At 29.5% G+C, this 27,373-nt stretch overlaps 1 protein-coding gene across 3 annotated transcripts; it reads right to left on the bottom strand.

Moving 5' to 3' along the window:
* LOC100161014 lies at nt 1–27,099 on the bottom strand. Of its 3 annotated transcripts, XM_029486866.1 has the most exons (6): nt 26,811–27,099; nt 8,441–8,516; nt 4,129–4,312; nt 3,831–3,974; nt 1,953–2,018; nt 1–1,329 (listed from the first exon to the last, which is right to left on the bottom strand). In XM_029486866.1, exons 3-6 carry the CDS (start codon nt 4,250–4,252, stop codon nt 440–442), a joined length of 1,224 nt encoding a protein of 407 aa, XP_029342726.1. In that variant the 5' UTR covers nt 4,253–4,312; nt 8,441–8,516; nt 26,811–27,099; the 3' UTR covers nt 1–439. The 3 variants fall into 3 exon arrangements, with proteins under 3 accessions (XP_029342726.1, XP_016659224.1, XP_008182242.1); XM_016803735.2 differs by lacking the exon at nt 8,441–8,516; XM_008184020.3 differs by lacking the exons at nt 1,953–2,018; nt 26,811–27,099.
* Between the last annotated feature and the right edge of the window lie 274 nt (nt 27,100–27,373).

Below are 27,373 nucleotides of genomic sequence, written 5' to 3'. Positions count from 1 at the left end.
TATAATATACTAATGGTTTTATTATCATAATAATATTATAATGGTTTCAAATAACTTATAATTAATATGAATTATACACAAGAGGAATATAAAATACCGAACAAATTGATAACCACGCGCGGGACTACCTTATAAATATACATGAAAAAGGCGATCTACTTTATTAAATCTTATATAATATATAAATGCTATGTATATTTGTTATTACATATTATTTGAATCATTTGAATTTGAACAAATTGGGATCCTAAATTTGGTGAGAGGGGGGGGGGGCAAAGAAAATTGTTTGAAATGCGTACACAATTCTGAGGTAAACACAAGAAAAAATACGAACGTGGTGTAAGGGGTAAGGGTAACGTTTCTTGTCGGTGCCACGTTCGTCGACTGCGAATATATAATATTATACACTTTATATACTAAGAGTCACGTGAGACTCTGATCATTCAATGTCTGACGACGCCATGCCGGTCGACTTGTCGTTGCTTTTGCCGCTGCCGCAATCGTCCATGCGGCTGTTGTGCAACAACTGACTCATGACGTCGGCCAGCCGCTTGGTCTGCGCCGCGTTCTCCTTTATCAACTTCTCCATCCTGGTGAAGTGCCGATCGTGCATGGACAGCGTGTCCCGGTGCACGCGAACCATCTGTTCCAGTATTTGTTCCAGCACGTCCGGTTGCTGGACGTGATGATGCCGGCGAGACGACGATGACGAACCGACGCCTCCGCCGCCGTTGCCGCCGCCGCTGGTGGTCGAGCACATCGTCAGCGGGTCCACTTTGAACCGTTTGGACACGTGACCGGAACTGTTGACCACGTAACAGTGGTCGTCATTCGGGCCGTCCATATCGTCCATGTCGTCTAGTGCCGCGTCCGAGTCGTTCATGTGATGGTTATGCATGCCGCTGACGCTCGATGCGTCCGCGTCGGCCATGTCATCGCCGACGACCACTGTTTGGGTGTACGTGGCCGCGTTCGCGTACTTCTTCTTCCGCTTAAGAATGTCGTGCAGTGCCTCGAAGTACGGCGGTGGTTTTTTGGGCGCTGAACTGTTCGGGTCTGTTGAGCAAATTAGATAGTTCCGGTACGACTTCTCCAGGTTGCGCCATTTTTGGTGGCACTTGATGCCACCTTCGTTCACTGAGTCCGCGATTCTGTACCCTTTCGACATTAGTTCCTCGCATATCCGCTTCCACACTCGAATCTTGACCGTGCATTGGTCGTTGAACATATCCTGGTATTTTTTAGAGGCCACTAGTCCTAGCATCTCCCTAGTCGCTTCAATATCCTTCTGGCATGGTGTCCTCATGCTCCACAATAGTTGGTCAGCGTCTGAAATACAGTGATGCACATATTTCGTAGCGTAGGTAGGTGACGTTAAGGCTAATGCGTCTATTATTTTATTTTATTTTTTTCTTTATGTGAGGGGGGTTATAATAAAACGTATTAAAAATACCGTATGATTCTTTTTTAACAAACAACACTATGTATTTCAAAAACTATTAATATTTATGAAAATTTTTTACACAAATTTACTGTCACAAAATTGTACTTAAAAAAATTAATTTTTATGTTACTTAATATTTTTTTAATTTCTTAATGACAGCATACATTTGTATTTCCAAATAAGAATATTTTACGGGGTATATCGGTGTTTAAAATCGAATTTCAAACAAGTATATATAATATATATAAGTTCATGTGTTATAAATATTTTAAGTTTTAATGAGCAGAGTGGAGTGGTCAGGGATACCCAGTAAAATTTCGGTCCACTACATCACTTATCGAAACTTTAAATATTTATGATTCATAAAATCAATAGAAAATATTTTTTTCAAGTGTTATATTGTAATAATTTAAAATTATGTAAAAACTATATTTTCAAAAAGAGTAATAGTTATTGAAATTTTGAATGTTCTTAGGTAAAGTATAAATTATAGATATATTGTACATACCGGATGTCTCCTCCACCCCGTCAGTGAAATACGATTTTGGAAAACTATTACTGGGCGTCAAAGGGCCTAAACTCGAAACAGAAAAATTGTAAAAATTTTGTTTTTGTGCTTATTAAAAATCTGAGATACCGATAGTATGTTTATATAAATAATTTAACATTTTGTGTTTAGATATTGGCAGATGAGAAGTATAATATTATTCAGCAGTAGGCGACCGGGTGGTATGAGACACCCTGTATATTTAGTGGTGGGCAGGGTTTAATAATATAATTCATAGACCTTAATATGCTAATAAACCGGCATGGATGTAGTGTAGATGTAGTAAAAATACAGCAGAGACAACCGGCATTGATGATACACTAAGTACAATATTATAACGAAAAGTGCCATTTATCGCTGACTGCTCTCAGTTAACAATAAAGACTGGCTATTGGGTATTATAAGGTTTATGAATATAAAACAATAAATTATCCGTTTCATGATGCAATTGAGTAGTTTACAATTAGATTTTACGATTTAAATCATTATTATACATAAAATATGACTATCATTGCGAAATGTGATATTGGTGTAGCATTAGCTACCAGTCTTGAATAGGTGGGAGCATAGGACGAAAGAAATGATACACGACCGTAATTTAAAATTTTTAATATTTGTATACACCTATATTATAATATGTTTTATCTAATAATACAAGCACGTACACAACTATTATCAATTAAATTTACTTTTTATCATTAATATAGTGTTTACTTAAAAATGGAATTATAAATTAAACATGTACTGAATACTGATATTGGTGTGTGAATGTCTGTATAGTAAAAACAAATTATATAATACTATTAAAAAAAGTTGTATGGCTCATTAAATGTATTATTATTGCATGTTTTACCATCAAATGATGACTATATAAATAAACAAAAAATAATGGAGTTAAAAACAACTATAATATTATGTGATAAAATTATGAAATAAAATAAAATCTAGAAAACATTATTAATTGTTTACAAATGTATTATTTATCCTACCTGCTGGTTTATAAAATTACTACTCCAGTCTGAATATTCAAGACCAATATGTATGTTGTATTCAAATTTCCAGTAATTAAATGTTCATAACCAAACAAATCTATTCACTTAGATATAATTATACATAATATTATTATTAAGTATACATACCCTGTAAACTGCATAATAATTAATTAAAAAGTTAAATGAATACAATTTGACTTGAAATTCCAGGTTATGGAGCTTTATATAGAATAGAATACGTCAATACGTGTACTTTCATTTTTATAAAATAAATTATTGATATAAGCTTATATGCGCTTGTTAGGATAGGTTAGTGATGCCACTGATGCCCTTTGACAATATATTTATTTATTCATTGTTTTGAAACTAAAAATATCGATTTATGTCATAATTTTAATGTTAGTAGATGGTAAGATATTAAAATACTGTAGGAATATATAAAATAAAACAAAATAAAAATAAAATTGTCTTTTAAAAAATTAGGAATTTTCTTACAAATTATATTTCAATCGAAATACATTAAATATTAAAATACCGTATATTATATGTAAGTTTGAATTATACATTTTCTCAATCAACTATATGACAGAAATTTGCAATTTTCATAATGACAAGTAATCGATGACTGTCAATGATAATAAAATTATGGTACATTAAGAAACGAGACTTTCAATCGGACATCAACAACAGATTTACGATCGTGAATTGTGGAACAGCGAGTAAGTAGATAGGGAATCCACAAAAACTCATTACCCGCTTCACATAATATACTTCTTTACAAATAACATTATGAAACGGATAAACAATTAAATGCCTGTATTGTAATAATTTAGGAATATATATTTACCTGTCAAGACTTGGACGATTGGTTTCATATCGTGTTCAGATGAATCTTTTGGTGACCCGGGGGGTGACCCGTAACTCCCATGGTACCCAAAACCAAAAATTTCCAATACTTCCTCAGAGTTAGGAACTGCTATACACTTTCCGCCTAAAAATGTTCGTTGTGTAATTTTTTTTTCATACATTTTGGTGTGAAAAATAAAATGTTTTATTTAAACGAGAAACTTCGAAGAGTGTATACCAACTGTATAATTGTATAGTTGTAAACCACTTGTAGAAGTTTCTTTTTAAACGACACTCACTTTCGTTGTCCAACACAATAAGATCGCCATTTTCATTTAAAACTGGTTGTTTCTGGTCATCAACGGCAATACTATGGTTATCAGGATTAATCCATTCATATTTTTCCATCTTAATAGGTGTCATGGATTTGATATATACTACTTAGGTATTTTTTATAACTTAACTATTCGTAATATTTTTTACCTGTCAAATTATAAATGTGAATAATTATACAAAAATAGTATGATACTTAAGGCTTTCATTGAAATGTAGTGAGTAAATATTTGAATAGTATAACTACATTCAACTATTCAAGTTTCATACTTTCATTATCAAAAAAAAATAAAATAAAAAACAGTCATTGGTTATTAATTATAATAAATTATTATATTCAGTAAATAAATAGTTAAATTTGTTTAGACGAATATCTGAGTTTTCTTTTATACAATACAATTTTATTATTATAATAGTATGGGTAATATGAGTAACAATTTTATAATTTATACATCTGTCAAAACTTATCCTTTCTAAAATTTCTCTAATTTATGTTCGCATGTCACATGTTTTTTCTCCAAGTCTACTCAAACTCGAGTCTCAAGTTGTTTCGTTGTTCGAAAGAACTATTTCGAAATATTTAAAAAGTGATAACACTATCATTACAGTAAAAAACTGCCTAATTGTAAGTCAATAAAACATTTTTTTTTTTTTATAGGAATGACACATAAACCAGTACTAAAATAAGTCAATTCAATAAGTACTCTTTCATAAAATATTGCACAGTTGCACACATATTTAAAATTTGATTCATAAGTCATATTACATTTATATAGTTAATAGTTATAAACATTATAACACAAAAACTTTATTCAGCGTAACACCAATATATTTTGTTGTCACAACTTACGACAAATCTATATATTATTACACTACTTTCAAGTCTATAATATTCCAAATTCACATATTCATATTAACAGATCAAAACGTCCGATGATAAAGTAACCATTTCATCAATCAATTACAAATTAGTTATTTTCAAGGCTTACGAACGCAAATAGGCAGCCGATTAAGAGTAAAAACGAAAAAAAAAAATGAAAAGAAATTATAAAAACATTTTAGACGGGCAATTTATGAACTAAAATCTGTGATGAAGGCGTACGAACGTCGTTCAATAATACTTAAGCATTAATTGTAAATCTAAATAAATAATTAAATGGATATATTGATGTATTGATAATATGTAAGGGATGTATTGGATATACGCCATACGGGGTAATACAATATAAAATTATAATCCTGCGGCTAATAACGACGGCAATACATATTTGTATATTTCTGAATATAACATGTATGAGCGGTTGTAAGTCGAGTTGAAGATGCGGTATTATTATTTTTTTAACACGAATGTTACGTAGAATGAACACGGAAATCCGATGCACACTGTGTAGTTTTTTTTAACGGTACGGTGGATGCATGTTGTAAGACGATTTATTATATACACCAGTATACTAGAAACGGTGGGAGTGAGAAAGAGAGAGAGAGAGAGAGTGAGGAGAAACGATAGCGGTGACGGTGGCCTTGGTCTAGACCCTCAGTATAACATCTCTGTGGTCCATTGCACAAGACAACCGAAATGGCACGGTGCACACAACGCACATACATAGGTACGAATACACACTGTTTGAAAAAGTTGGGCGTTGCATCGACCTCTCCGTTGTTGCACAAACGCACGCACACGCACACGCACACGCACACACCTACACATACAGAGTGTACACGCGATGCAACATCGGCAGTTTAACCGGACCCAAGGCCGGAACGAGGAAGACCAGTGCGGGGGCAGCAGCTATTGCATGACATCGCTGCCGCTGCACTGCACAAGTTCACGTCACATGCACTGTCATAATGTCTTTAGGTTAGAGAGAGAGAGAAAGATAAAGACCAATAAACCTTTATTGTATACATTTATAATACTATATACATAAACTCGTTACTAACAACAATCACAGCACTGGTATAGAAACAGTAAAAACAAACAAATGCACGCACGCACGTCATTATAACAAAAATAGATATAAAAGTAGGTGGTAAGAACTATAAGAATTACTGATTTTTGACTCTTCATTTTCAGTTTTCAGACAATAATTTACAATGTCACTGTCAAATGAATATATTGAAAAAAAAAATACAATAACAAACAACATTATGCAGCGGTGACGGCATTTCTCTCCTGCAGTGCAAGTACAACATGTGTACGATTTAATTATTATAATAACCAATCGGATAAAAAAATCGTTTCACGATAAAAATATAATGTATGATATTTAAAAAACAACAAAATAAGTAATTAATCACCAAGGATGTATTGAACTACTATCACTATTACAATAGTTCTTATTTTATTATTTTATTATTGTTATGTCGGAAAAGATATACCGAATTGTGCTATGCATATTATTATATATTATAATAGTTACACAAACAAATGATAATATATTTTCTTATGGTAAAAAAAAATAATGTGTGTCCATGATTAAAATATAATAGTACTTAAGTTAACTTTTATTATCAGATTTAAACATAAGAACATTAAGAATATATTATAATATAATCTATAACTTGTTTTGTTTACATCCTAAACTAGATAGGTATAAGGTATACTTTCAAGTTTCAACATATTTTTCATTATATTGCTTTGATGATATGGAGAGTAAATTTGCCTAGTTCATACAATATAATGATAAGATATAAATATCAAAATAGTGTGTTACATATTATATATCATATAATATTAGGATAAAGGGTGCCAACGAAAAATGATTCCACATCCATAAGAATTACGTGTATATTTCAACCTAATTTTATTATAAAAAACATAAAACGTCGTTTATTAAAAAATAGAACCAAAATAAATTAAGTCCCTATTATTTTAGTACCTAAATTAAATACTAACAGAAATGTAGGCATTTATATAGCAGATGATTAACTACGAGATGTTAATCAACGACTTAAATATAATACAAACGACCTACCAGAAAATTTGAATACACACAACTTGATTAATTATTAAGGATTACAAAAATTATAATAAAAATAAATCGAATTGTCAAATAAAAATGCAATAAAAATATACAATTATAAGATTAAACAATTGAAGTACAATAAACTTTTTATATATCAATTAAAAATTGGATAAATATGTCTTTATTGTTATCAACTGATTTCCAGCATGCTTCAATAAAGATTTTGAAGCAAGAGTTTGGAAGTAGTAGTACTATGCATTTTTCGAAGTATTTTAATATTGGTGTGTGACCAAATGCATTATATTGTTTGTGTGTGACTGTGTGGTATCTGTATGTAGATCGATCAAATTATTAGTGATTTCCAATCAAATGAAAATAGTTTTTAGTTTGCAAAATGTTATAATAGAGTTTCCACAACACTAACACAATTATTGGGAATAGTTATTTTCAATATATTAATTAAGGATTGGCCTAACTCTATCATGCTACAAACATATCCCAAAATTCCACGATCCTTACAGTCACCGCCCGTAATTTCTTTTCGTGTTATTAGGAGACATTTTTTTGGGAATCAGAGTTAGATAGCTTTTGTTGATAGTTAAATTAGCACTGTTAGTATTGCTACGGTTAGTAGGTAGTTACAAAATAAAATCCTATACCTATATTTTTTCTATATTTTTCTCGTAGTTATGTGTACGAGCATCGTGTTGATTTTAATTTATGTAGTCTACCCATGCCTTTTCAGTTTTACATACTTTTCTACAGCATACGCATCACGGCATAAACTGAACTAGTCCAAAACTGTTTAATTAGACAGTCCAGTAAGTATAAGAGTATTCACAATTATAGGCGTATCTTCAAGACCAATAAACAAATTTATTCTAATGAAAGATTGGTTAGATGGATTAAAAGTTACAACTAAAAATGTTCAAGTATTTATACGACGAAAATATCAGTTAATAGAATTTTCATTTACGAACCTATACATATAATAACCAATTTACTTAAAATGTCTATATACACGGACATATTATTTTTGATATTTATTAACTAATTTTAAAAATAAAAATCTAAAACATTAAAGTAAACCTTTCACCACATGAACAATAATAATAATGATATAGCCAAAAACAAATTAAATAGTACCCGTATATATAACGTTTTTTTTTTTAAAAGTATTGATCCGAAAAAATTTAATTTACTCAGTGTAATATATTAGTAAGGTGTAAAGACTAATGATTTAGTAAATAGCTATTTTTCATTAAAAAAAACATGTTGATTTAAATGTTATTTCAAGTAAATTTTTACTTACCACTAAGTTGTTGTTAATTTTTATAATGTACATATATTGATGTACCTATTGATATTTTATAATAATTAAAACATACCTGCAACAAACAAATACAACTCATTAGTTATGAATAAAATAAAAGAACAAAATTGATATGCATGTTAATGATATAAATAAGTTAAAATAAAAATAAACAGTATTGTCTTCATGTCAGGAAATTGCGTGGGTGTTTAATTAAAAATTATTAAGTAAGGTTGCATTTTTTTTTTTTTTAATATAACCTATATAAAAATTATTAATTTTAAAACCTAACGTTAAAATAATTAACGTTACGTGGTAGTGCGGTACAAAAATTTTGCATCCATTAAAGTATTCCAAAAACCAAGTAACACGTGTCACGTCTACAAGAACGCACGTAAAATTTATTGTTTTTAATACAACGCCCAGGATAGATTTCTGAAAATTATATACAAATATCAGTATTATGCTTTTCCACGTGGTTATATTCATTTTTTTTTTATTACACTACGTCACAACGATTAACCATATTATACAAGGGAATTTAATTATATTTTAATACATCGTTAGAAATGTTTATAATGTCTTGGTTAGTTAATTTTTGTTTTATAGAGCACGGAAATAATTAGGTTATCACTGATTTATATTCTAATTTTTTCGATATCAGAACTAAAAAAAAACTGGCCAAGTGCGAGTCGGACTCGCACATGAATGGTTCCGTACCATCATCTATAAACAAGTTGGCAACACGCTTATATTATATATTCTAGAATTTTTGGTATTTGTTGTTATAGCAGCAACAGAAATACATAATCTGTGAAAGTTTCAATTTTCTAACTTTCATGGTTCATGACATACAACCTGGTGACAGACCTACGGACAGCGGAGCCTTAGTATAATAGTCCTGTTTTACCGTACGGAACCCTAATAAAAACGTAATTGCCCAGTAAATGTTTTCCACTTTATATTGTGAAATTTGGTTGCTTTGACTAGCCTTAGTGGTTCTTTCCCGCGCAAAACAGTTGCAATGTTTTATATTTGTAAGATGGAGACAACACATGCGGGTGTAGCTTCCTCTTAATGCAAAAACTAAATTGTTGTGAAAATATTTTACACTTTTCTGCAGAATGGAGTATAAATGGACAAACGATTTGCATCATATTATTATGACACAAGGTAATAATAATATAGAATTAAATATACAATTGAAAATGAATAACCAAATACCTATATATAATATAAGTAATATACTAATGTTATGTAATACCATTGATTATAAGTGTATAAATAATACTAATAATCAATGGCAATACAATATAATAATTAGCTGAATAACCCAGCTTAGCCGTAAGCAGTTGTTTTTTTTGCGGAAAATCTTATATAAGAATCTTATACGCCATATAGGTGTATTTCGGTTTGAGTGTATCTCAGCTTTAGTGTACCTCAATTCACAGGCAAATCGGCGGCAGTACACCTACCTTTGCGAACAGGGCCGGATTGACGGAGGGTTTTAAAAGCACTTTCCCCGGACAGCAAGATGTTTGGAGGGCATCCGGATGCCGGAATACCTACTACTTGTGAACAAAATATAAAATATTTAGGTTTAGGAAATGTATGGAAAAAAAAATATTAACTTTAAAATATAAATATTGATTTATATTTATATAATTTGGGCTGAAAACATGGGCAGATGGCATTGGGGCATCCATCGAACACATAATAATAGTTTTATGATTTTAATTTAAAAATGTTAATAAATAATATGTCATGAGATTAATATAGATTTTAATATGACTTTAGTATCAAATTACGAAGGTTTATTAAAATTGTTATAATACTGGCTATTAACTACTATCTTTAAATTAATTTTTTTCCTTAATTTAGATACTTAGATATTGGGTATTTTTAATTTGTTTACTGCTAGTCGCAACAGTTTAATTATATTGAAGACAACTGAGTCGGTATCAAACGATTTCTTCAAAGGCGTAATTATTGGCCAAGATATAATATTATTGTAATGTTTGTCTCAAGCATATACAACAATATGCAAGCGCGGTGCAGACGTGTGCTCCTGTTGTGGGGTCTAATGTTCGAAATGTAAACAAACAACGCACCGTAGGTAAGCACGTTTTGATTTAAAGATCAATAGATTGTTAATAAACCAACACATCGGCGATAGGACTAAACGATCAATGAAACTTAATAGTGATATTATGTTCGGTTTATAAAACGGTATATATATTTCAAGACAATAACAATATTATTCGTTATAGGTATTTGTAAATTTGTAATAAACGGTATTATTATAGATATAATATTTACAGCGACGGGCCGACGGCGGATAACACGTGATGGGGCTGAGGCGGGGCATTCGGGTCAAAAGTGCATCATCACTCACTCGAGTAATAATCGCAACTTGACATTAGAATATTATACATATAATCAAAACATAAAATATATTGTATTTAATATTACACCGCAACGCGTAGTACATAATTATATAATAAAATCATTAATCGGCTGTCTACGTCTACACTCGCTCATTTGTGTATCCCGCGCAAAACGATTGGCACATGTGCGTTTCATACAGCGCGTGTATGCGCAGACAGACGTCGTCGGAGGCAACGGCCAAATGTGTTAAAATTTAGTGTGTCATCACTGACCTGGGCCAACCCGTGCAGTTTCGCTCCTGTTGCTATGCGCGTGCGAAATGCGTATAGTATCGGTGACGGCGGCGCTTGCGCTCTAATTCACAGCAGATGCCACTAAAAACGGCACAACCGCTGGCGTCGCAGCCACTCGCAGTCACCGCCCCGAATCAAATCGAAGCGGAAACGACGCCGTAGATCGTTTCGCGCGACCCCTTGCTTAAAGGGGAGGGATGGGGAGGAAGCCCACCAGCCCCCGCCCCACCACTGACGGCCGCCAAAAGCGTCATCGATCTTTTCCGTCGTTGACTTTTTAGTTGACACCGCGTAGATACAACAATATATTATATTATGTATAATATTAGTTTATTCCTTTTCCCCGGTTTTATAGTCGTCTCCGTATAACATATAATTTTCTCCACGGTATATAAATAAAATATTATAATACATCACACAAACACGTCCGACGCGACGGTCCAGAGTTATATTACACAAATTCAATATCTACCCCTCCCTCCCAACCTTCGCTACAAGCAACAGTCGTCGCCCGCGCCGCGAACAAATAAAAGCAATCAACGACAGTTTCCGCCGCGGTCAACCACCGATCAATGGAAGATAATAATATTATTATTATCAAAACGAAAAACTAAATAACATTTACCATGCACGTTATTATTTTATATAATATTATAAAATAATAGTTGTACCTGAATGCTAAAAGACAACCGAAACAACGATATTATATAATAATATGCATATATTTTCTCGTCACTACTTATTCAAATAAATCACACTGGACGGTAGGTACTGCTGTAAGTATATTGCGTACTACTAAAAGAGGAGAAGGGATAGAAAACCACAAATGCCGTATAAAAACTCCAGTGTTTAAAAATGCACTAGCAAACATTCATTTCCGAGATTATAGGAAGAATTATTAACGGCTACTTATTATGAGATTGTTTTAGAATTGATTTTTTTCCTAGCTACATGTGCAGTACGTGCACCTCAACTAAAATGTGACTCATTTGTGAGTGTACGATGATATTATTATATTGTTTTATGCCAAACGTATCGACCTACAATACTATTCTGTTTTTAATTTTAATCACTCACTTCTACATTCGTTATATATAAATAAACCAGACTGTATGACTTTTTTTCAATTTATAATATTATGTAAGTTAGCTACTAGGTACCTCCGAATACTATATCATATGGACCAGATATCATTAATTCATAATATTCCTTACATATTATACAGTATACCTACTGCTGTTAAATATTATCTACCGTGTACCGATTATGCACTCAGCCACAAGAAACATTTAGATTTTGAATGTATTTACTTAGAAACAGATTACGCTGTTTTAAAAAAAAAATAAAAACTAAACGCTTAATTAAAGTATATTATGTAGATATTAATAATAACTAATAAGTAATAATACAAATTCGTATTACGCTATTCGTAGTATTTGTACCTATAAGATTATATGTGTCTTCAACCTGTGGTTCATCTTATTGCCGTAATTTGAGGCCCGAGAAACACATTTTAAGCATTATATCATGTAGGTATATTATGTATTTTTAATAATTTAATACATGTTTTTATTACAAATGTGGCCAATGAGATTTAAAAAAATAATAGGTGTACCGCTGCATAAAAAGGTCGAAGACAGAAGAATGAAGACCCCTGGGTTCTGATGTAGAGGTATATACGCTATATGGATATTGGATACAAGTATATTTATTTCTAAAAATAGAATACAGCTGCCTTTGTCGGTGGTCTTAGAATGAGTTAAAAATAATTTATCAAAATATGAGTTGTATAATATATTATGACTTATGGGTAATGAGCAAGAAATCGATGTTATTTTGTAGGGGATTTCAAGACTGATACTGCATTATGTTGTACGATTGAGTATTAAAGCTTAGAGTTTTGTTATACATTTAAAATAGTTGGCATATTATTATATTCTGATGCTACATTATTATGTTAATAAATAAATAAAATATGGAAACTTTATTGATTTTTATTAAATTTTCAAGTCTATTATCACAAAATTAATCCCACGACATATTTTAGTCGTCAGAATTAATGTTCGTTATCGTGTTAAGTGTCGACATAACGTTTGAAATATGTAGAAAATGCAGTTAAATTTCATATAAAGATGGGACAGAACGACAGGTATGAGCCTAGAGGTAAAGTTAAGAACCTAGCGGAATCGAGAGAGAACGACATTTCTTCAACCGAGAATGTTAGAATGAGGGCGGAAATAAATAATCTCTCGTTTCGGTCGAGTGAAAAAAAACAAAGTGTATAAGTGGTAGGTAGGCATAATATCTAAACAAAACGGTAGTCGTCAACGCTATTGGATGTAACAATGACGGTGCGATGGAAAATTAAATACAAAATATATTATGTGTAAATGTTGAATGATGTTCAAGTAAAAATAAAAAATAATCGAGCATCATAAATAAATAACATAGGGACCGACGGGACTGGCCATGTTCTTGACGACTTTCGGTGGGGTTCGACCAGCTCTCGGCCCAGTACACGGGTCTGATGGGCTGCGCACGCGAGATTTTTGCCACTCTGTTGTTTTTGTAATCGTTACCAACACAGTCTACTGTTATCATTGTCTAAGGTTATGGTCGTAGATAAACAGTTTATTGTATTTTTATGCCACCGAACTGTAAGTAATATTGTAATAACTGTAACTGCATATATTATATATTATACATGTATAAAACTTTAAAAGAACAACATTCAATCAACTCGTGTATGTAACCGTTTCAGACTATTTAAAACTTAAGCTAACATCGTACATTTGACTGTAATACTACTTATAAATTATAATACCTTTATGGAAAAGGGAGGGAAAGGTATGAATACACCTTATTTTTAAATATGTTTGGACACATTAGTAATTTTTAAAATAACAAATCACATTATTATGAAACAGAGGTCTGTATAAAACTTATTGAATTGTTCAACTACATCAAAAAAGAAACAAATTTTCGTAAAATAACTCAGAAGCCTAAAATGAAAATAATATAAGAGTTAAAAAGGTGGACAAGTGTGAGTACCGCTCTGCTATACATTAGATGTCGGTGTACTTTATCATTGAGTAAGTTACTGTAATGTATATTATGTTAAATTTGAATTTAATAATAATAAAAAAATTGTACTTAGTGTTAAATATTTTGATACATTTATCATGTATGGAAAATGGTCATAACATAAACAATAATTTGAAAATTTTAAGTATCTACGGTTATTCGTTGTGAGTCAAAAACTCAAAAACTTGTCAATAACTGATTTTGCATGAAAATCCCGTTATTCATAATTTTTTTTTGTTTTTCTTCAAGCGTTTGAAAATCACGAGAGATGTTCACTTTTGACCCATCCCCCCTCTAAAAGTACAAACTAGATCCACTTTCCTATCAGATAAGATGCAAAAGTAGAAAATATAAGTATTTTTACTGCCCAAAAAGTAATCAAAAACAATTTTTTTTTTAAACACATCATTGTAAAGCCGCGTACACACTTGTAACATTTTCTGTTACGCCGTAATAAAATAATGCTGCTGTTCTATAAAAAGGTAACAAATCTAAGACAATCTGTTGTAGTTTATAATGGCAACATATTTTGACTATTGGTGGCTTAGTAAATAAAAGTATAAGCACAACAACAACAAGAAACAAAATGTACCAACGGTCACCGCCTTTAAAAACTGCACTGACAGGGCACTGCGTATACTATGCACAGGATAAGACAAGTGAAGATGCTGTTAGTGTATAAGTTGTGTCTACTTATTTACCGTACCCCTTATGCACCGTTGTTGCTTACGCACGAGATGGTGGGCTTGCACGATGCATTTTTAAATGTATTTATAGTTGGCGTGACATTAAGTCATTGCGAAACACCGTTGGATCATGCAATTTACAGAAACCTTTTAGGCACCGGCACCGGCGCACAACACGCACGTCATCTACAGTCTATATACTATAAACAGCGCAGTGGGGCTGCAATAATAAGGAGGGGAACGTCCGTGGTTTCTAGACAAGGTCACGTGCACTTGACACTATATTATATTAGCAGCTCTAAAATGTTTTATTTATTGTCACCGTAAATATATTTTTAATTTAATAATTTCATAATACACGCATTTTTACAATATTCAAATTCGTCATAATTAAATATTTTATTTTACGTATTTTATTGTTACTTTTTGGAATAGCAAAAAAATTGTGAAAAACGGGAATATTTTTTAAGTTTCCCATCAAAATCTTTTTTGTTGTGTGGTAAATCAATATAAATAACTAAAGATACTTGAAATGTTCACCAAATATTTATATTCGGTAGCATTTTCTAGAAATTATATAATTTTCAAACAATGTTGGCTCATTAGCCATTTATAGACATTTGAAAATGTTTAACTTTTCTTGTATGAAATATGTTGATTACATTTTTTTCTTAATCAAATCTTAAATACGTGATATAATTACTTTCCTCGTTAATTATTTTATAAATTTTTATTTTCAGCAAATAAAAATTTATAATATATAAGATAATTTTTTTTAGACATTTAAAGTTAAAATGTTGACGAAATTGGATGTTTACAAAAAATAACATTTATACTGTAATTCAAAAAATATGAACCGAATAGGAGACTAGAAACTTATTGCCATTGCACATTTTATAATTTTTTATGTACAGAGAAATGTTCAAAACATTTAAATTTTAGACTAATTTTAAGCTATTGTTATATCATAAATATATTCATACCGTCCTATACAGTGCATGATATTGAAATTATATGGTATTGAACAATAATATTATTATATTATGAATTATGATATCACTAGTATCAGAATATTGGTTTTCATCTATACAGACATCCTTTTTAATTTATTACTTCATAAGTCCTTTTTTAACAAAATAATTTATTGATTGTATGATTTTTAGTATTATTAATTCACATAACTATACTTGGTTAATTTGTAATTTGTCTATTCGTTAAATATGATACAATATTTTAAATAATATACGTTGTTATTACTAAATATCCAATACTCCTATGTTTCATGTAAACCATAATGTAATATTATATAGAATTTAAGTAGTATAAAAAGTAGTATTCATAAGCCCAGCTACAAAATTAAATGTATAAGGGGTGATCATTTAACATAAGACACTCATTATTTAACGCTAATATTTTTAAATTTTGTTTTACATAGTTTTAAATTGTTACAAAATTATATTTTTGGAAAAAAAATACTAGTTTTAAAGTTTTTTACTTTTTTTAATTACAGCATGCCTGTATTTTCAATTTCATATTCCTAAGCAGAATATTTAAGGCAAGTATTTCAATTTATTGAAATCAAATTTGGGACTATAGTCATAATGTAATAATTATAACTTCTAACGTATGAAATGATAGCCACTCTATTAAATCCTTATATACTGTATACCTGTACTTACATGTGTGTACTTATTTACATATAAGAAGGTAGTAATTTAGAGTGTATACGCAATATATATAATTAGTAAAATCATATATAAATCATTTAGTAAAAATGAGATAATTACGTATATATTGCGCGCACATCCCATTTTCACATTACTACGCGTTTAAGTATTTAAAGATTCAATGAGTGGAGTAACATTTTGCGGAGTACCCTTGTTGTACCACTCCACTCAGCTCATCTATACTTTAAATAGGTACCTATTTATAATTCAAAAACTTTTCGTCCAAAATTCGATTTTTATACATCAAAGGACTCTAAAAAATATAATTAATTAGTAAATAGTTCATTTATAATTAATTTGTTTGTTTTAAAATAAAAATTATTTTGTGTTTCTAATATTAGTAATGGCCAGTATATAGGTGTGGTAAAACTTTCAAACTAATATTTATTAAATGCTGGGTGTATAAAATAAAATAATAAAAATAATGTATATTGAATTAAAGATAAACAAAAAAATATCGAATATCTCAATTCCTATAAATTATGAAAAAAAGAACAAAAATAAATAAATACAAGCTAAAAAAACCATAAGATGAGGTTTTGAGCTCAGACGTATTGCATTGAATAATTACGATAGTACACTCAGAATGAAGGCATACACAGATTCTTTCGAAAACATATTTCAAGGCCAATATTCATTTGGATGAAATCATAGTACAGTATTGAATGCTTCGAACAATATTAGTCATAGGTAAGCAATTTATAATAATAAGTAATAATAATAACAATAATAACACTATAATAGTAATAAGTAATAACAGTGATGGCAATCTCTCCGTCCGTCCAACTTGCTCTTCTCTTTCAGAAATCTAATTTACTTTTTTATTATTATTATTCCATAACGAGAGAAGTGACCGCAGTTTCTCACGGATAGAATACATTTATATATGACAACGATGTATTGTACCTACACAGTACCTCCTACTTTTTTACCTGTTCCATTATACTCCCTATAGACTATAGCCCCCACTTATGAACACTTGCCAATCGTATCAGTTTTGTGATCCTCTCATATTGTAACCTTCAAACAGCTGCAGTAACGACGATACGGCGTATTCTATAGCTGCTGCCGCCGTCGGCCTTGGCCGTTTGTTTTAATATTATTATTACTTTTTTTTAGAACACTGTCCTTCCATGGTTTCCTCCACCCCTTCCTCATCCAAGACCTACTAGCTGCAATAATAATTGTGAAATTAATTTACATAGGTACTTCCTCCGATAATCCCCGTACACCCGTGATTCACGGGTAATTCTTTGCCCGCCAATCACCAGAACTTGTATGCAACGCGTGTACGCCCACCAACGCCACCGCGTTGCACTTGTTCTTCGACAATATATACGAAGAATACAGGTAACATCCATAATAATGTAATAATGTAATATTTTACTGCATCGGGTAAACGCAAGTTTTTTTTACATATAATATCCGCTCACATGTCTTTAACTCGTCCAATGGCTAGTATTTGCGTATAGACGGGTCTATATAATGTTTATTGTATATGTGTAATATATTCTTCAAACAGATATATATTATAGCACTTTAATTATTAGCGGTTAAAATAAAAAAGTCATGTTTATCAATATATATTGTGTATGATCTATAATAGAGAATCGTTAAAATGTAAATTAAATATGAACTTACAATTATTTATAGCCGTTAATATTTTAAATTGTTAATAATTTATCTAAATAATACTTAGAAAAACTTGATACTTAATAAAAATTAAACAATATGTTCAAACCAAAATTTATTTGATAATAAATAATAATTTTAACATATAGTACCTATAATATTATACTTATTTGATGAAACACGTCATGTTTTATAACTAATTAATAATCAGTCTTTAAAATTTGAAATTGGTCCTAACCTATTGAAAAACAATAGATAACTATTTAAATTAAGTACCCCGAAAAAAAAAATGTATAATATTTAAAATGATAACATTTAATAAATCAATAACAACCAGGATAACGATGAGTGATGACCATGAATATCATATTTCTGGTGCCTATTATAGTATTATACTATTATATAATAATATTGATATGTCTGATAATATTAACAATGTTATTTTAAAATCAACATCTCATAATATACTTATATCTTGATTTGCATTTCTCATTTATTGTTCATTGTGAACACTATTGGAACTCTATGACAATAGTCTACACATGAAAAAAAGATACGTAAGTACAAATACAAGTTACAATTTGAACATAGAATGCTCAATGCTCAAGTAAACACTATGATGTTAAATATTATTTCTTACTGGTCACTACTACTTTTTACATTAAATTATAAACAATTGGATATTAGGATATGTATTGGACACTAAAAAAACCAATATCGCTTGAATTATGAGTTATAACCACGTAACAAAAAGTACAGTTAAATCAATTCCCCAGGATTCAAAGAATTCTGATTTGACACGTAATACAATTTCATAATAATATTTCTAATAAAAGCCAATTCGTTCAACGAGTATGTATAGTGGTAGGTGATGATCGAAAAGCCCAGTTCCGATTTCCGGGCCAATGACCGGAACTGCAACTCGATTAGATTATAAGCTATTTCATTATTATAGACCTTTTGTGTAAACTCTATATTTCTATTGTATGTATCCATTATACATTGTGAAAATGTATTTTGAAAAAAGTATACTGAGATACTAGGGTGTTGTTGATCAAGCGCGATTTTAATATAAATAAATTGAAACCAATGATAAAACTCATTGCATTATTCTAAACTTAAAGCGATTCTAAGCAATGAAATTTACTGTTCAACTGTTCAAGTATGTTTTTCAAATTTTTATCACTCATAACCCATAAATCATAAAACTCATAACAATATTTCATTCACAACGAAATTATTTTACAAATGTTTAAGATGTTTAAAATTCTATGATCAAATAAACATGGGTTAAAAATTATAGTGGTAAATATTCATTGTAATTTTCTGAAAAACTAATAACCAATTATAAAAATAATTTTCCAAAATAGATACTATATATCAATGTTCAACCATAAAGGACTATAATGAGAATCTTATGAAAAACTACCACCCGAAACTGTTACTCATATCAAATGTCTACAAATACATTCAATTAATATATAATATTATAAATATATATTTCAATAAAGTCGAAGTCTATATAATATTAATTTTCAAAAATTTTAATTTTAATTTTTCATATCAAATGATTCAAAAATACCATTTGATTTTTCAACTCAACAGATTACAAACGCAAAAAAGGAAATTACAAAACAATTAAATGTCCAGCTGATAAAATTATAAGAAATGTTATAGTGAACTGTATTTACATAGGCAGTGCACTAAACACAAAACGTCGTATTAAAATAAATTTCAAGTTAACTTTAATTTAAATTATGTTTTGAATTGTATATTATTTTACAAATATATATATTATACAAAATATCTAGTTCAAAATAAGATATATAAAGGGGGGCGGAGTGGCCGAGAGGACACTAAGGGGGTTAAATTTACCAAAAATACGGAGTAGGTAAAATTATTAGTTTATTTTCTAAAATGTTATGGGCTTACATTTTGTTTGAAATCGAAGAAATTGAAATAAGTTTATGTAATTACGTCAAAATGCAAATATGACCAATATTAGAAAATTATTATTGTTAATAGAATACTCCAAAAAGTCCAAACATTAAATATATTTCAGTTATTTATTTAACAGACTATTTTAAGTATAGCCTATAATGTGAAGTGTTGCACACGCGCTGATAAGTTCTAGATTATTTTAATGAAATACAACTATTGTCAATAAAACATGATATTATTTTGTTATAACATAATTACAAAAAAGTTGAATATTAAAGGCACTGAAATGGATTATTAGTGACCTAAATACAATCTAAATATATAAACGGTGGCTGCAACAAAATATATTACTTTTCTAATAATAATAATAAAAGGAAAAACATTAATTTATTATAAAATGTGATAAAGTTATGACATTTAAACATTTTTTATATCGTATATAATTTACATTATGAAAAAAGAAAAATACATGGATAATTTTAAGAATATTCTAATTTTGTTTTACAATATAGGTAACATGCTGAGTTACTATTACAATGTTGTGTTATAATCAGGATTGCCAACATAAATAAAGATTCACACCAAATACTAAAATATGATCTTAGCTTGTATAATATATATGAAATAAATAAGACATTATTTTAACAATTTAACGCAATGTATTGTTACATATTAACTTTATAACAATATCAACAATAGGTACTGTATTATTTTATAATTTAGTATTTACAAATTTGATACTTATGTAAGTTATTTTTATTACGTATGATTGTATGAAAAGTAATTATTTTTATCCAATTCTATAAAATTTAACCACATTTTCCAATTTTTAAATGTAATCATTAATTAGTAATTATAATGGTTTTTTAATATTTATAAAATATTGTTTACAGTTTAATGAAACCTGTGAATTATAAACAATTAATTATAAATTATTTAACATTTTTACTCCATGATCATGAGTTATTGAGTTATTGAGTTATCTAAAATATATTGTAACCAATGTTTTAATTTAGAACTGTAAAATATTACAATCCTTCGTATATTTACGCACACACAGTACAGGTTTCGATAAAACGGTCCCCAACAAACGACCGTTCTGTCCCACCTTAAATCGAGGCATCTGCAGAATTATTCTCATCAGCTGTTCCATGGGTAGGGAAGGGTCATATATTTATGCCGTGTTCCCGGGTTCATCCACCCTCCTATCGTACCGTTACACCCCACGGCAACGAAACACACGTCACATACTACACGCACGTGGAGAATTTACCCAGTATTGTATGTGGTACTCTTTAAAAAGACGAGGCGTAGATAGAATACTATACGCTTATACTTGTGTGTAAATACTAATATAAAATTTTAAAAAAATCATTATTAGTATTGGATATTTATTAGCATTATTAGTCAAATTTAACTTATATAATTAGGTATTTTATTATTTATTCAATCGAATATTGAATCAAATATTAAAGATATTCTGTACCTATTTATAACCAATGATATTTTTACAATACATTTTATAACATTTTATAAATAATAATTAGCCATTAGGATTTGTATTTTGCACTAATATCAATTATGATTACGGTATAAAACTATCCTTCTCTGAGGGCGTGTCAGTGCGATACTGTTGAAGGCATCAGAATGAGAAGACTGAAAAAAACCGCGAAAGCGAAAGAAACGTTCCGTGAAAGCGAAAATGGTTGAGTTGGTTCGTCAATTAATTTCACAACAGCAACGATGACAACGACGAGATTGTGCAATTAAATAGGTACTAGACGATAATAACTAATATTGTGCAAATGGCAATAACAATAAGTTTTGATGGTTAAAATTATTGACTTTGAAGTGTTTATAGGTATATACCTAAATAAAGAACTTAAATAACTAAGAATATTAATTTTCTTATTGTACCTATTAATTTATTAAAATAAATAAATAATTAAATAATAATAGACTGAATGCACCTACCTAGACTTAAAACAAAAATGAATGACAAGTTTTTTGGATCAAATACATACTAGTCTTATGGATTTTTTTTTTAGGGGGATTTATAGTTCAAAGCCTATTGGTTAGGTTCTATAAACAGCGAAAATGCGCATTCGACGGAACAATATAACCGCAGTACTTAATCTTTCACGCTAATGCTGCTATTGTTTGCATTTTATGTAATGTTTCACTTTATAATAGTTTATATTGGTGTTTGAATACATATTTTTATATAGTCATTGGCCTTAATAAAATTTTGATTATATATTAAAATATGAAATGACCGAGGTAATAATTAATAATATTTTATAATCGATACACATGCAACGGAAACGACTAACGAGTCGGGCACGAAGGGCAATTAGATAAGTTTAATGGTGACGGCGGCGGCGGCGTCGGCGGCAGCTACGGAGGCGGCGTTGACCTAGTTAGGAACAGGCCCTGGTTCCCGGGAGCCAAAAGAGAGAGTACGCCCAGAATCGCAATAGAAATTATACCATACGGTTGGAAATTACACGTATCATCAAATAATTGGGAATGCGATTTTTATAAAATTAATAATAATGCATAGGTACCTCTATTTGTTTATTTTGTTCAGATGTAATAATATAAATTATTATGAACCTATGTTTAAACTGAATACAATATGTAACTGACAACCGTTACTATGAATCTTTTAAACCATCCGATATACATGATCTTTATAGACCGAAATATACGAAGGTAATATTAATAATACATTATAAAACAAAATATATTCTAACACATGTCTTAAAAATGCGTCCTGTTTATTCATAGATGCGCGCAGCCAGATGGTTTGTAACAAGGGGTTCACTGTACCTTGGGCCTTGGGGTAGAATTGGGACGGACCCGTTCTTTGACGTCGCGTACTAACATACACGTTTAATCCCTTGGGGTTTCACATTACATATTTAATGTTTTTTTCTAATTCCGTCCCTTATACCAAAGTCGGAATAAAAGTAAAGTAATTTAAAAACTACATACAGCAGGTGTTAACTATAATAATAGTTATGATTACGGTATTAATATATAGATATACCTAGTATTATTTTCATATAATATTGTCAATTTTAAGATGACAAACCAATATATTCGAAGATTTTCAGTAAAAGTTTTAGAAATAAAATATGCAATTTCTGAATTAAATATTTAATTTGAATGTGTGTGTATGTGTATAATGGGCATATGTAAACACATAGTGGGGGTTTCAAATTTCAATAACATGAATTGCACACGTGATTCATTACACACTAAAATACCTAAAATAAACACCTATATTATAAAAAGGTACAAAAATTATATTTATTTTAGCTTCTCAGAAAAACGACAGCGTATTTTTTACCTTTGTTTAAAATTAAAATAGGGTTAGACTGTTTAGATACTTTTATGAAATTAAGCACCATTTGTTTACATTTTGACTACTTTAAACTACAACGTTACATTTTATGCTTTATAATTGCGTAACCTAATAGCAAGATAGCAAAATTTAATAATAATAATATAAACACATCTATGTCTAGTAAAATCATTGATAATTAAATATTTGTAGATGATTACTATTGACCTATATAAGAATATATGACTGATGTTCAGTTAATGATTTTGAACAAATTTAAGCTAGGTACCGGCTATACTTTCATATTTAATTATTATTGAAAAAATGATTGTTGGTACGTCTGATACATATGTGCAATCGGTACAATACAAGATGTACAACGTACTAATTAAACTTTCTGAAAATAATGCCCTGAATACGTATTTTAAAAAGTAAAGACCACTTATGTTTACTACTTATTATTACCATTGATTAAAATGTGTTAATACAATAATATAACATATTTACGTCATCAAATAAAAAAGAAACAATATATTATTATCTTCTATCATTGTATATTTAATATACTTAAGTTTTACAAAAAAAAAAAATTGTTAAAATAAACGGTTTATACTGACGAACTATTCTGTTTCAAAATAATAATTTTTTTTTAGTTTTACAAGGACCAACTGCAGCAGTTACGGTTGTCAACCTATTCAAACACGCTGAATTGGTGTCAAGGCACAGACAGCGCAACACACGTGTGTGTTTAAGTTAGGTGTGACGAGAAGAGAGGGTGGAGGAATAGATACACAAAAGGTGATTGTCATTATGGTACTGGAAAGTCATTTTATTATGTGTTTACTAATTGTGATTATTGTTATAATTTTTAGTGTCAGTATATAGATTAAGAAAAATAATTTGCTTTATAATTCTTATAACCAGGAGTATTGTTTTGTCATTTAAATTTCTATAAAGTTAGTTTAAAATTATTTTAATCAAAACTATAATAGTTAATATAACTTTTACTTAATACATTTATCCAGAAATGTAAGTAAAATATAACTACAAATAATATTTTGGATAAAAATAATTACTTTAACATTTTGGTAGGTATAATGAATATTTTATAAAAATAATGTATGAGTTTCACAATAGTAAGTATACCTATACTAATGAAAACCCTATTGAGGTTTTTTAAATGTGATATACATAATGAGCTCGATTAAATTATAAAATTGAAAATAAATAAATACTATTGAAGGAGAGTATACTATAGAATAAGAAAATTCCAATTATAATATTTACATAATATGAATATTTTTCGACTATTTTAAATGTATCTAATATTTATTGATATTAACGGTTTTTAATTAGTTTAATTATAACATGTTCAATATTAACTTTTGATGTCAAGGTCTAAAAAATTACGACAGTTCGTATTTATTTCGAGTAAGTTCTTCGTTATAATTAACTCAATGTAATTGAAGTAAATAAGTGGTTAAATGTATTCTGTAAAAAAAAACTTTGAATAAGAAAAAAAATTATTTATATTTTAATTATTAATTATTAGAACAAAAAAATGTAAAACCAAGTGATTAAAATCTGAAACATAATTGAGATAATATATAGAGCACTTTGAATCATTATTTACCGTAACCCAACCATTATTGCATTGATGGTCTGACACAAGTCATTGCATATTATAGATGAATTAACAGCTGTTTTATTTTGGAATTGCTGGTGCTTAACATTTTTCTAACTACAAGATTAAAAGAATTGAGAGATTTCAGTTCATTGTTCAATCATTTTCAAACACCTAATTGGCTGTAACCACGTTTGACGGAAATTCATTTTTCGTTTCATAACGACATTTTGCCAAATTGTGTCGCTTAGTGGTTAGTCTAATTTGGTTCTCGAGTAATACCTATTTAAAAACACTTGACACATATCACATAATATTCTCATCTTTGATTTTATAATAAGTCAATGAAACCACCAGACCTTTTTACCTACTTAAAACAGTGCTGCTTATATTGGGAAGTTTACTTTGTGCTAGTGTAAATAGACGAGTAACAAACTAAAGGCGTAGATACCTGATAATTAAAACAAGCTCTATTTAAAAATTGTATGTATCAGTATATAATATATCTAATGTATTTACAATTTAATTTGAAGAACATAACAATAAATAACACAAGTATTTTAAAACAATTAAGAAATGTCTGCTGTCGACTTCAAGAAAATCAAAAATATATGAAAAATTCTAATTTCATATTGTTTTACGATCAAAATCATTGTAAAAACGAAATAGCTACACCTAGTCCATATCGAAATAAAAATAGTATAAATAGATACTATATAATACCATTAATATACCTACTTTTACTACAAATATATTACTGAATACAGTATAAAGTAGAAGAAATTTTACCGATTGAGGATTATAATATATCAGGGAATTTAATTTAAATATTATGATTGGTAATTGGTATTGGTATCGTATAGTGATAAAAAAAAACTAACCATAGATGGTATACCAACGTATTAACTGCCAAATTAATCAATACAGATTTTTTTACTATCCATAATAAAACATAATACATAACCACCTACCTACGATTAAGATATAAATATTTACATGTATAAAGGAATATCTATACTTATTAAAATAAAATAAATTATTGTTTCAAATTTTAATTAAAATAAATAATATAATATAAAATATTTAAATAGGTATTAATGTTTTAGCAAAATTTAATTTTGAAATATTTGAAACGTTCTAATAAAACATACTGGCATTTTTAATAACTAAAAATGTGTGTGTTCAAAACAGCCCTCCAAGTATACAAGGGCGGTTGGATTACAGCACAAGAAGGGAGCGAACTGAAAGCGCGTTAACGTGGGTGTTGCCTTGACTACTTGCTTACCTATAGTGCTTGAGTAATTTTAGAGATGTATTTATTGTCACGTGAAATGTGAATAAAATGTACAATTCGAATTAAATGTAGATTATTTCTTTGATTTTGTTTGAGCAAAAAAAAAAATCACTCGTTGTCATACGATATATATAACAACACAAAATCTAGGCCACTTTATTGATCAAATGCACCTAGACATTTAATTTGTTTATAGTGCTTATATATTATAATTTATAACCTAAGTGACAAATAAGACAGTTGAAGATTATTTTTCCGAATAGCAGGATTAAATATCACATTACATGTTGACGAACATTATAATATTATAACCAGTAATCACAACGAGTAAATATAATTTGGTGTCACTCACCGGAAATATTGTGATCCTGTACGACGCACCCACCGCAGTAGACCGATATTTCTCGTACACACGTTTAGATTTTAAAGCCGGGAAAGGAGAAAAAACAAATCACTAAAAACAGTCTATAAAATTTCAAAGGCAGTAAAAATATTTTGGGACGACCGTATGTGTTGCACTAAATTATCAAATCAAACCGATTGCCGCGGCGAACACAAAACACAATTTTAACACAAAGTTAATACTTGTTTATTGTTATTAGTCAGTTTACGTAATTTAAAAAATATATATAACATATTAATTATATTATATTACAATGTTTTAGTATAATTGTAAAATATTATGTAAATTAAATATAAATATATATATATATATTATTCCCGACAGTAAAATATTTTCAATAGAATAATGATAATATTAGTAAATTTAAGACGGAGTGGTGAGAGGGAAATGGTGAGTGGGAAAGAGAGGAATGAGTGAGAGTGATAGAGAGAGTGGATAAAGTGAATGAACGCATACTGTAAACACTGGGCCAGCCGACAAATACTGCGAAGTAACCACGAATGTGAACAGGG

This window comes from Acyrthosiphon pisum, chromosome A1, assembly GCF_005508785.2.
Source record: "Acyrthosiphon pisum isolate AL4f chromosome A1, pea_aphid_22Mar2018_4r6ur, whole genome shotgun sequence".
Lineage (NCBI taxonomy): Eukaryota > Metazoa > Arthropoda > Insecta > Hemiptera > Aphididae > Acyrthosiphon > Acyrthosiphon pisum.
This window is presented reverse-complemented; position numbering and strand designations above follow the sequence as displayed.

Excerpts from the sequence above, each read along its gene's own strand:
- LOC100161014 (XM_029486866.1), bottom strand. The coding sequence starts at position 4,252 with ATGACACCTATTAAGATGGAAAAATATGAATGGATTAATCCTGATAAC. Across the intron at positions 3,975-4,128 it reads TATTGTGTTGGACAACGAAA|GCGGAAAGTGTATAGCAGTT; the intron begins GTGAGTGTCGTT and ends GAACATTTTTAG. Across the intron at positions 1,330-1,952 it reads CGGGGTGGAGGAGACATCCG|ACGCTGACCAACTATTGTGG; the intron begins GTATGTACAATA and ends ACTGTATTTCAG.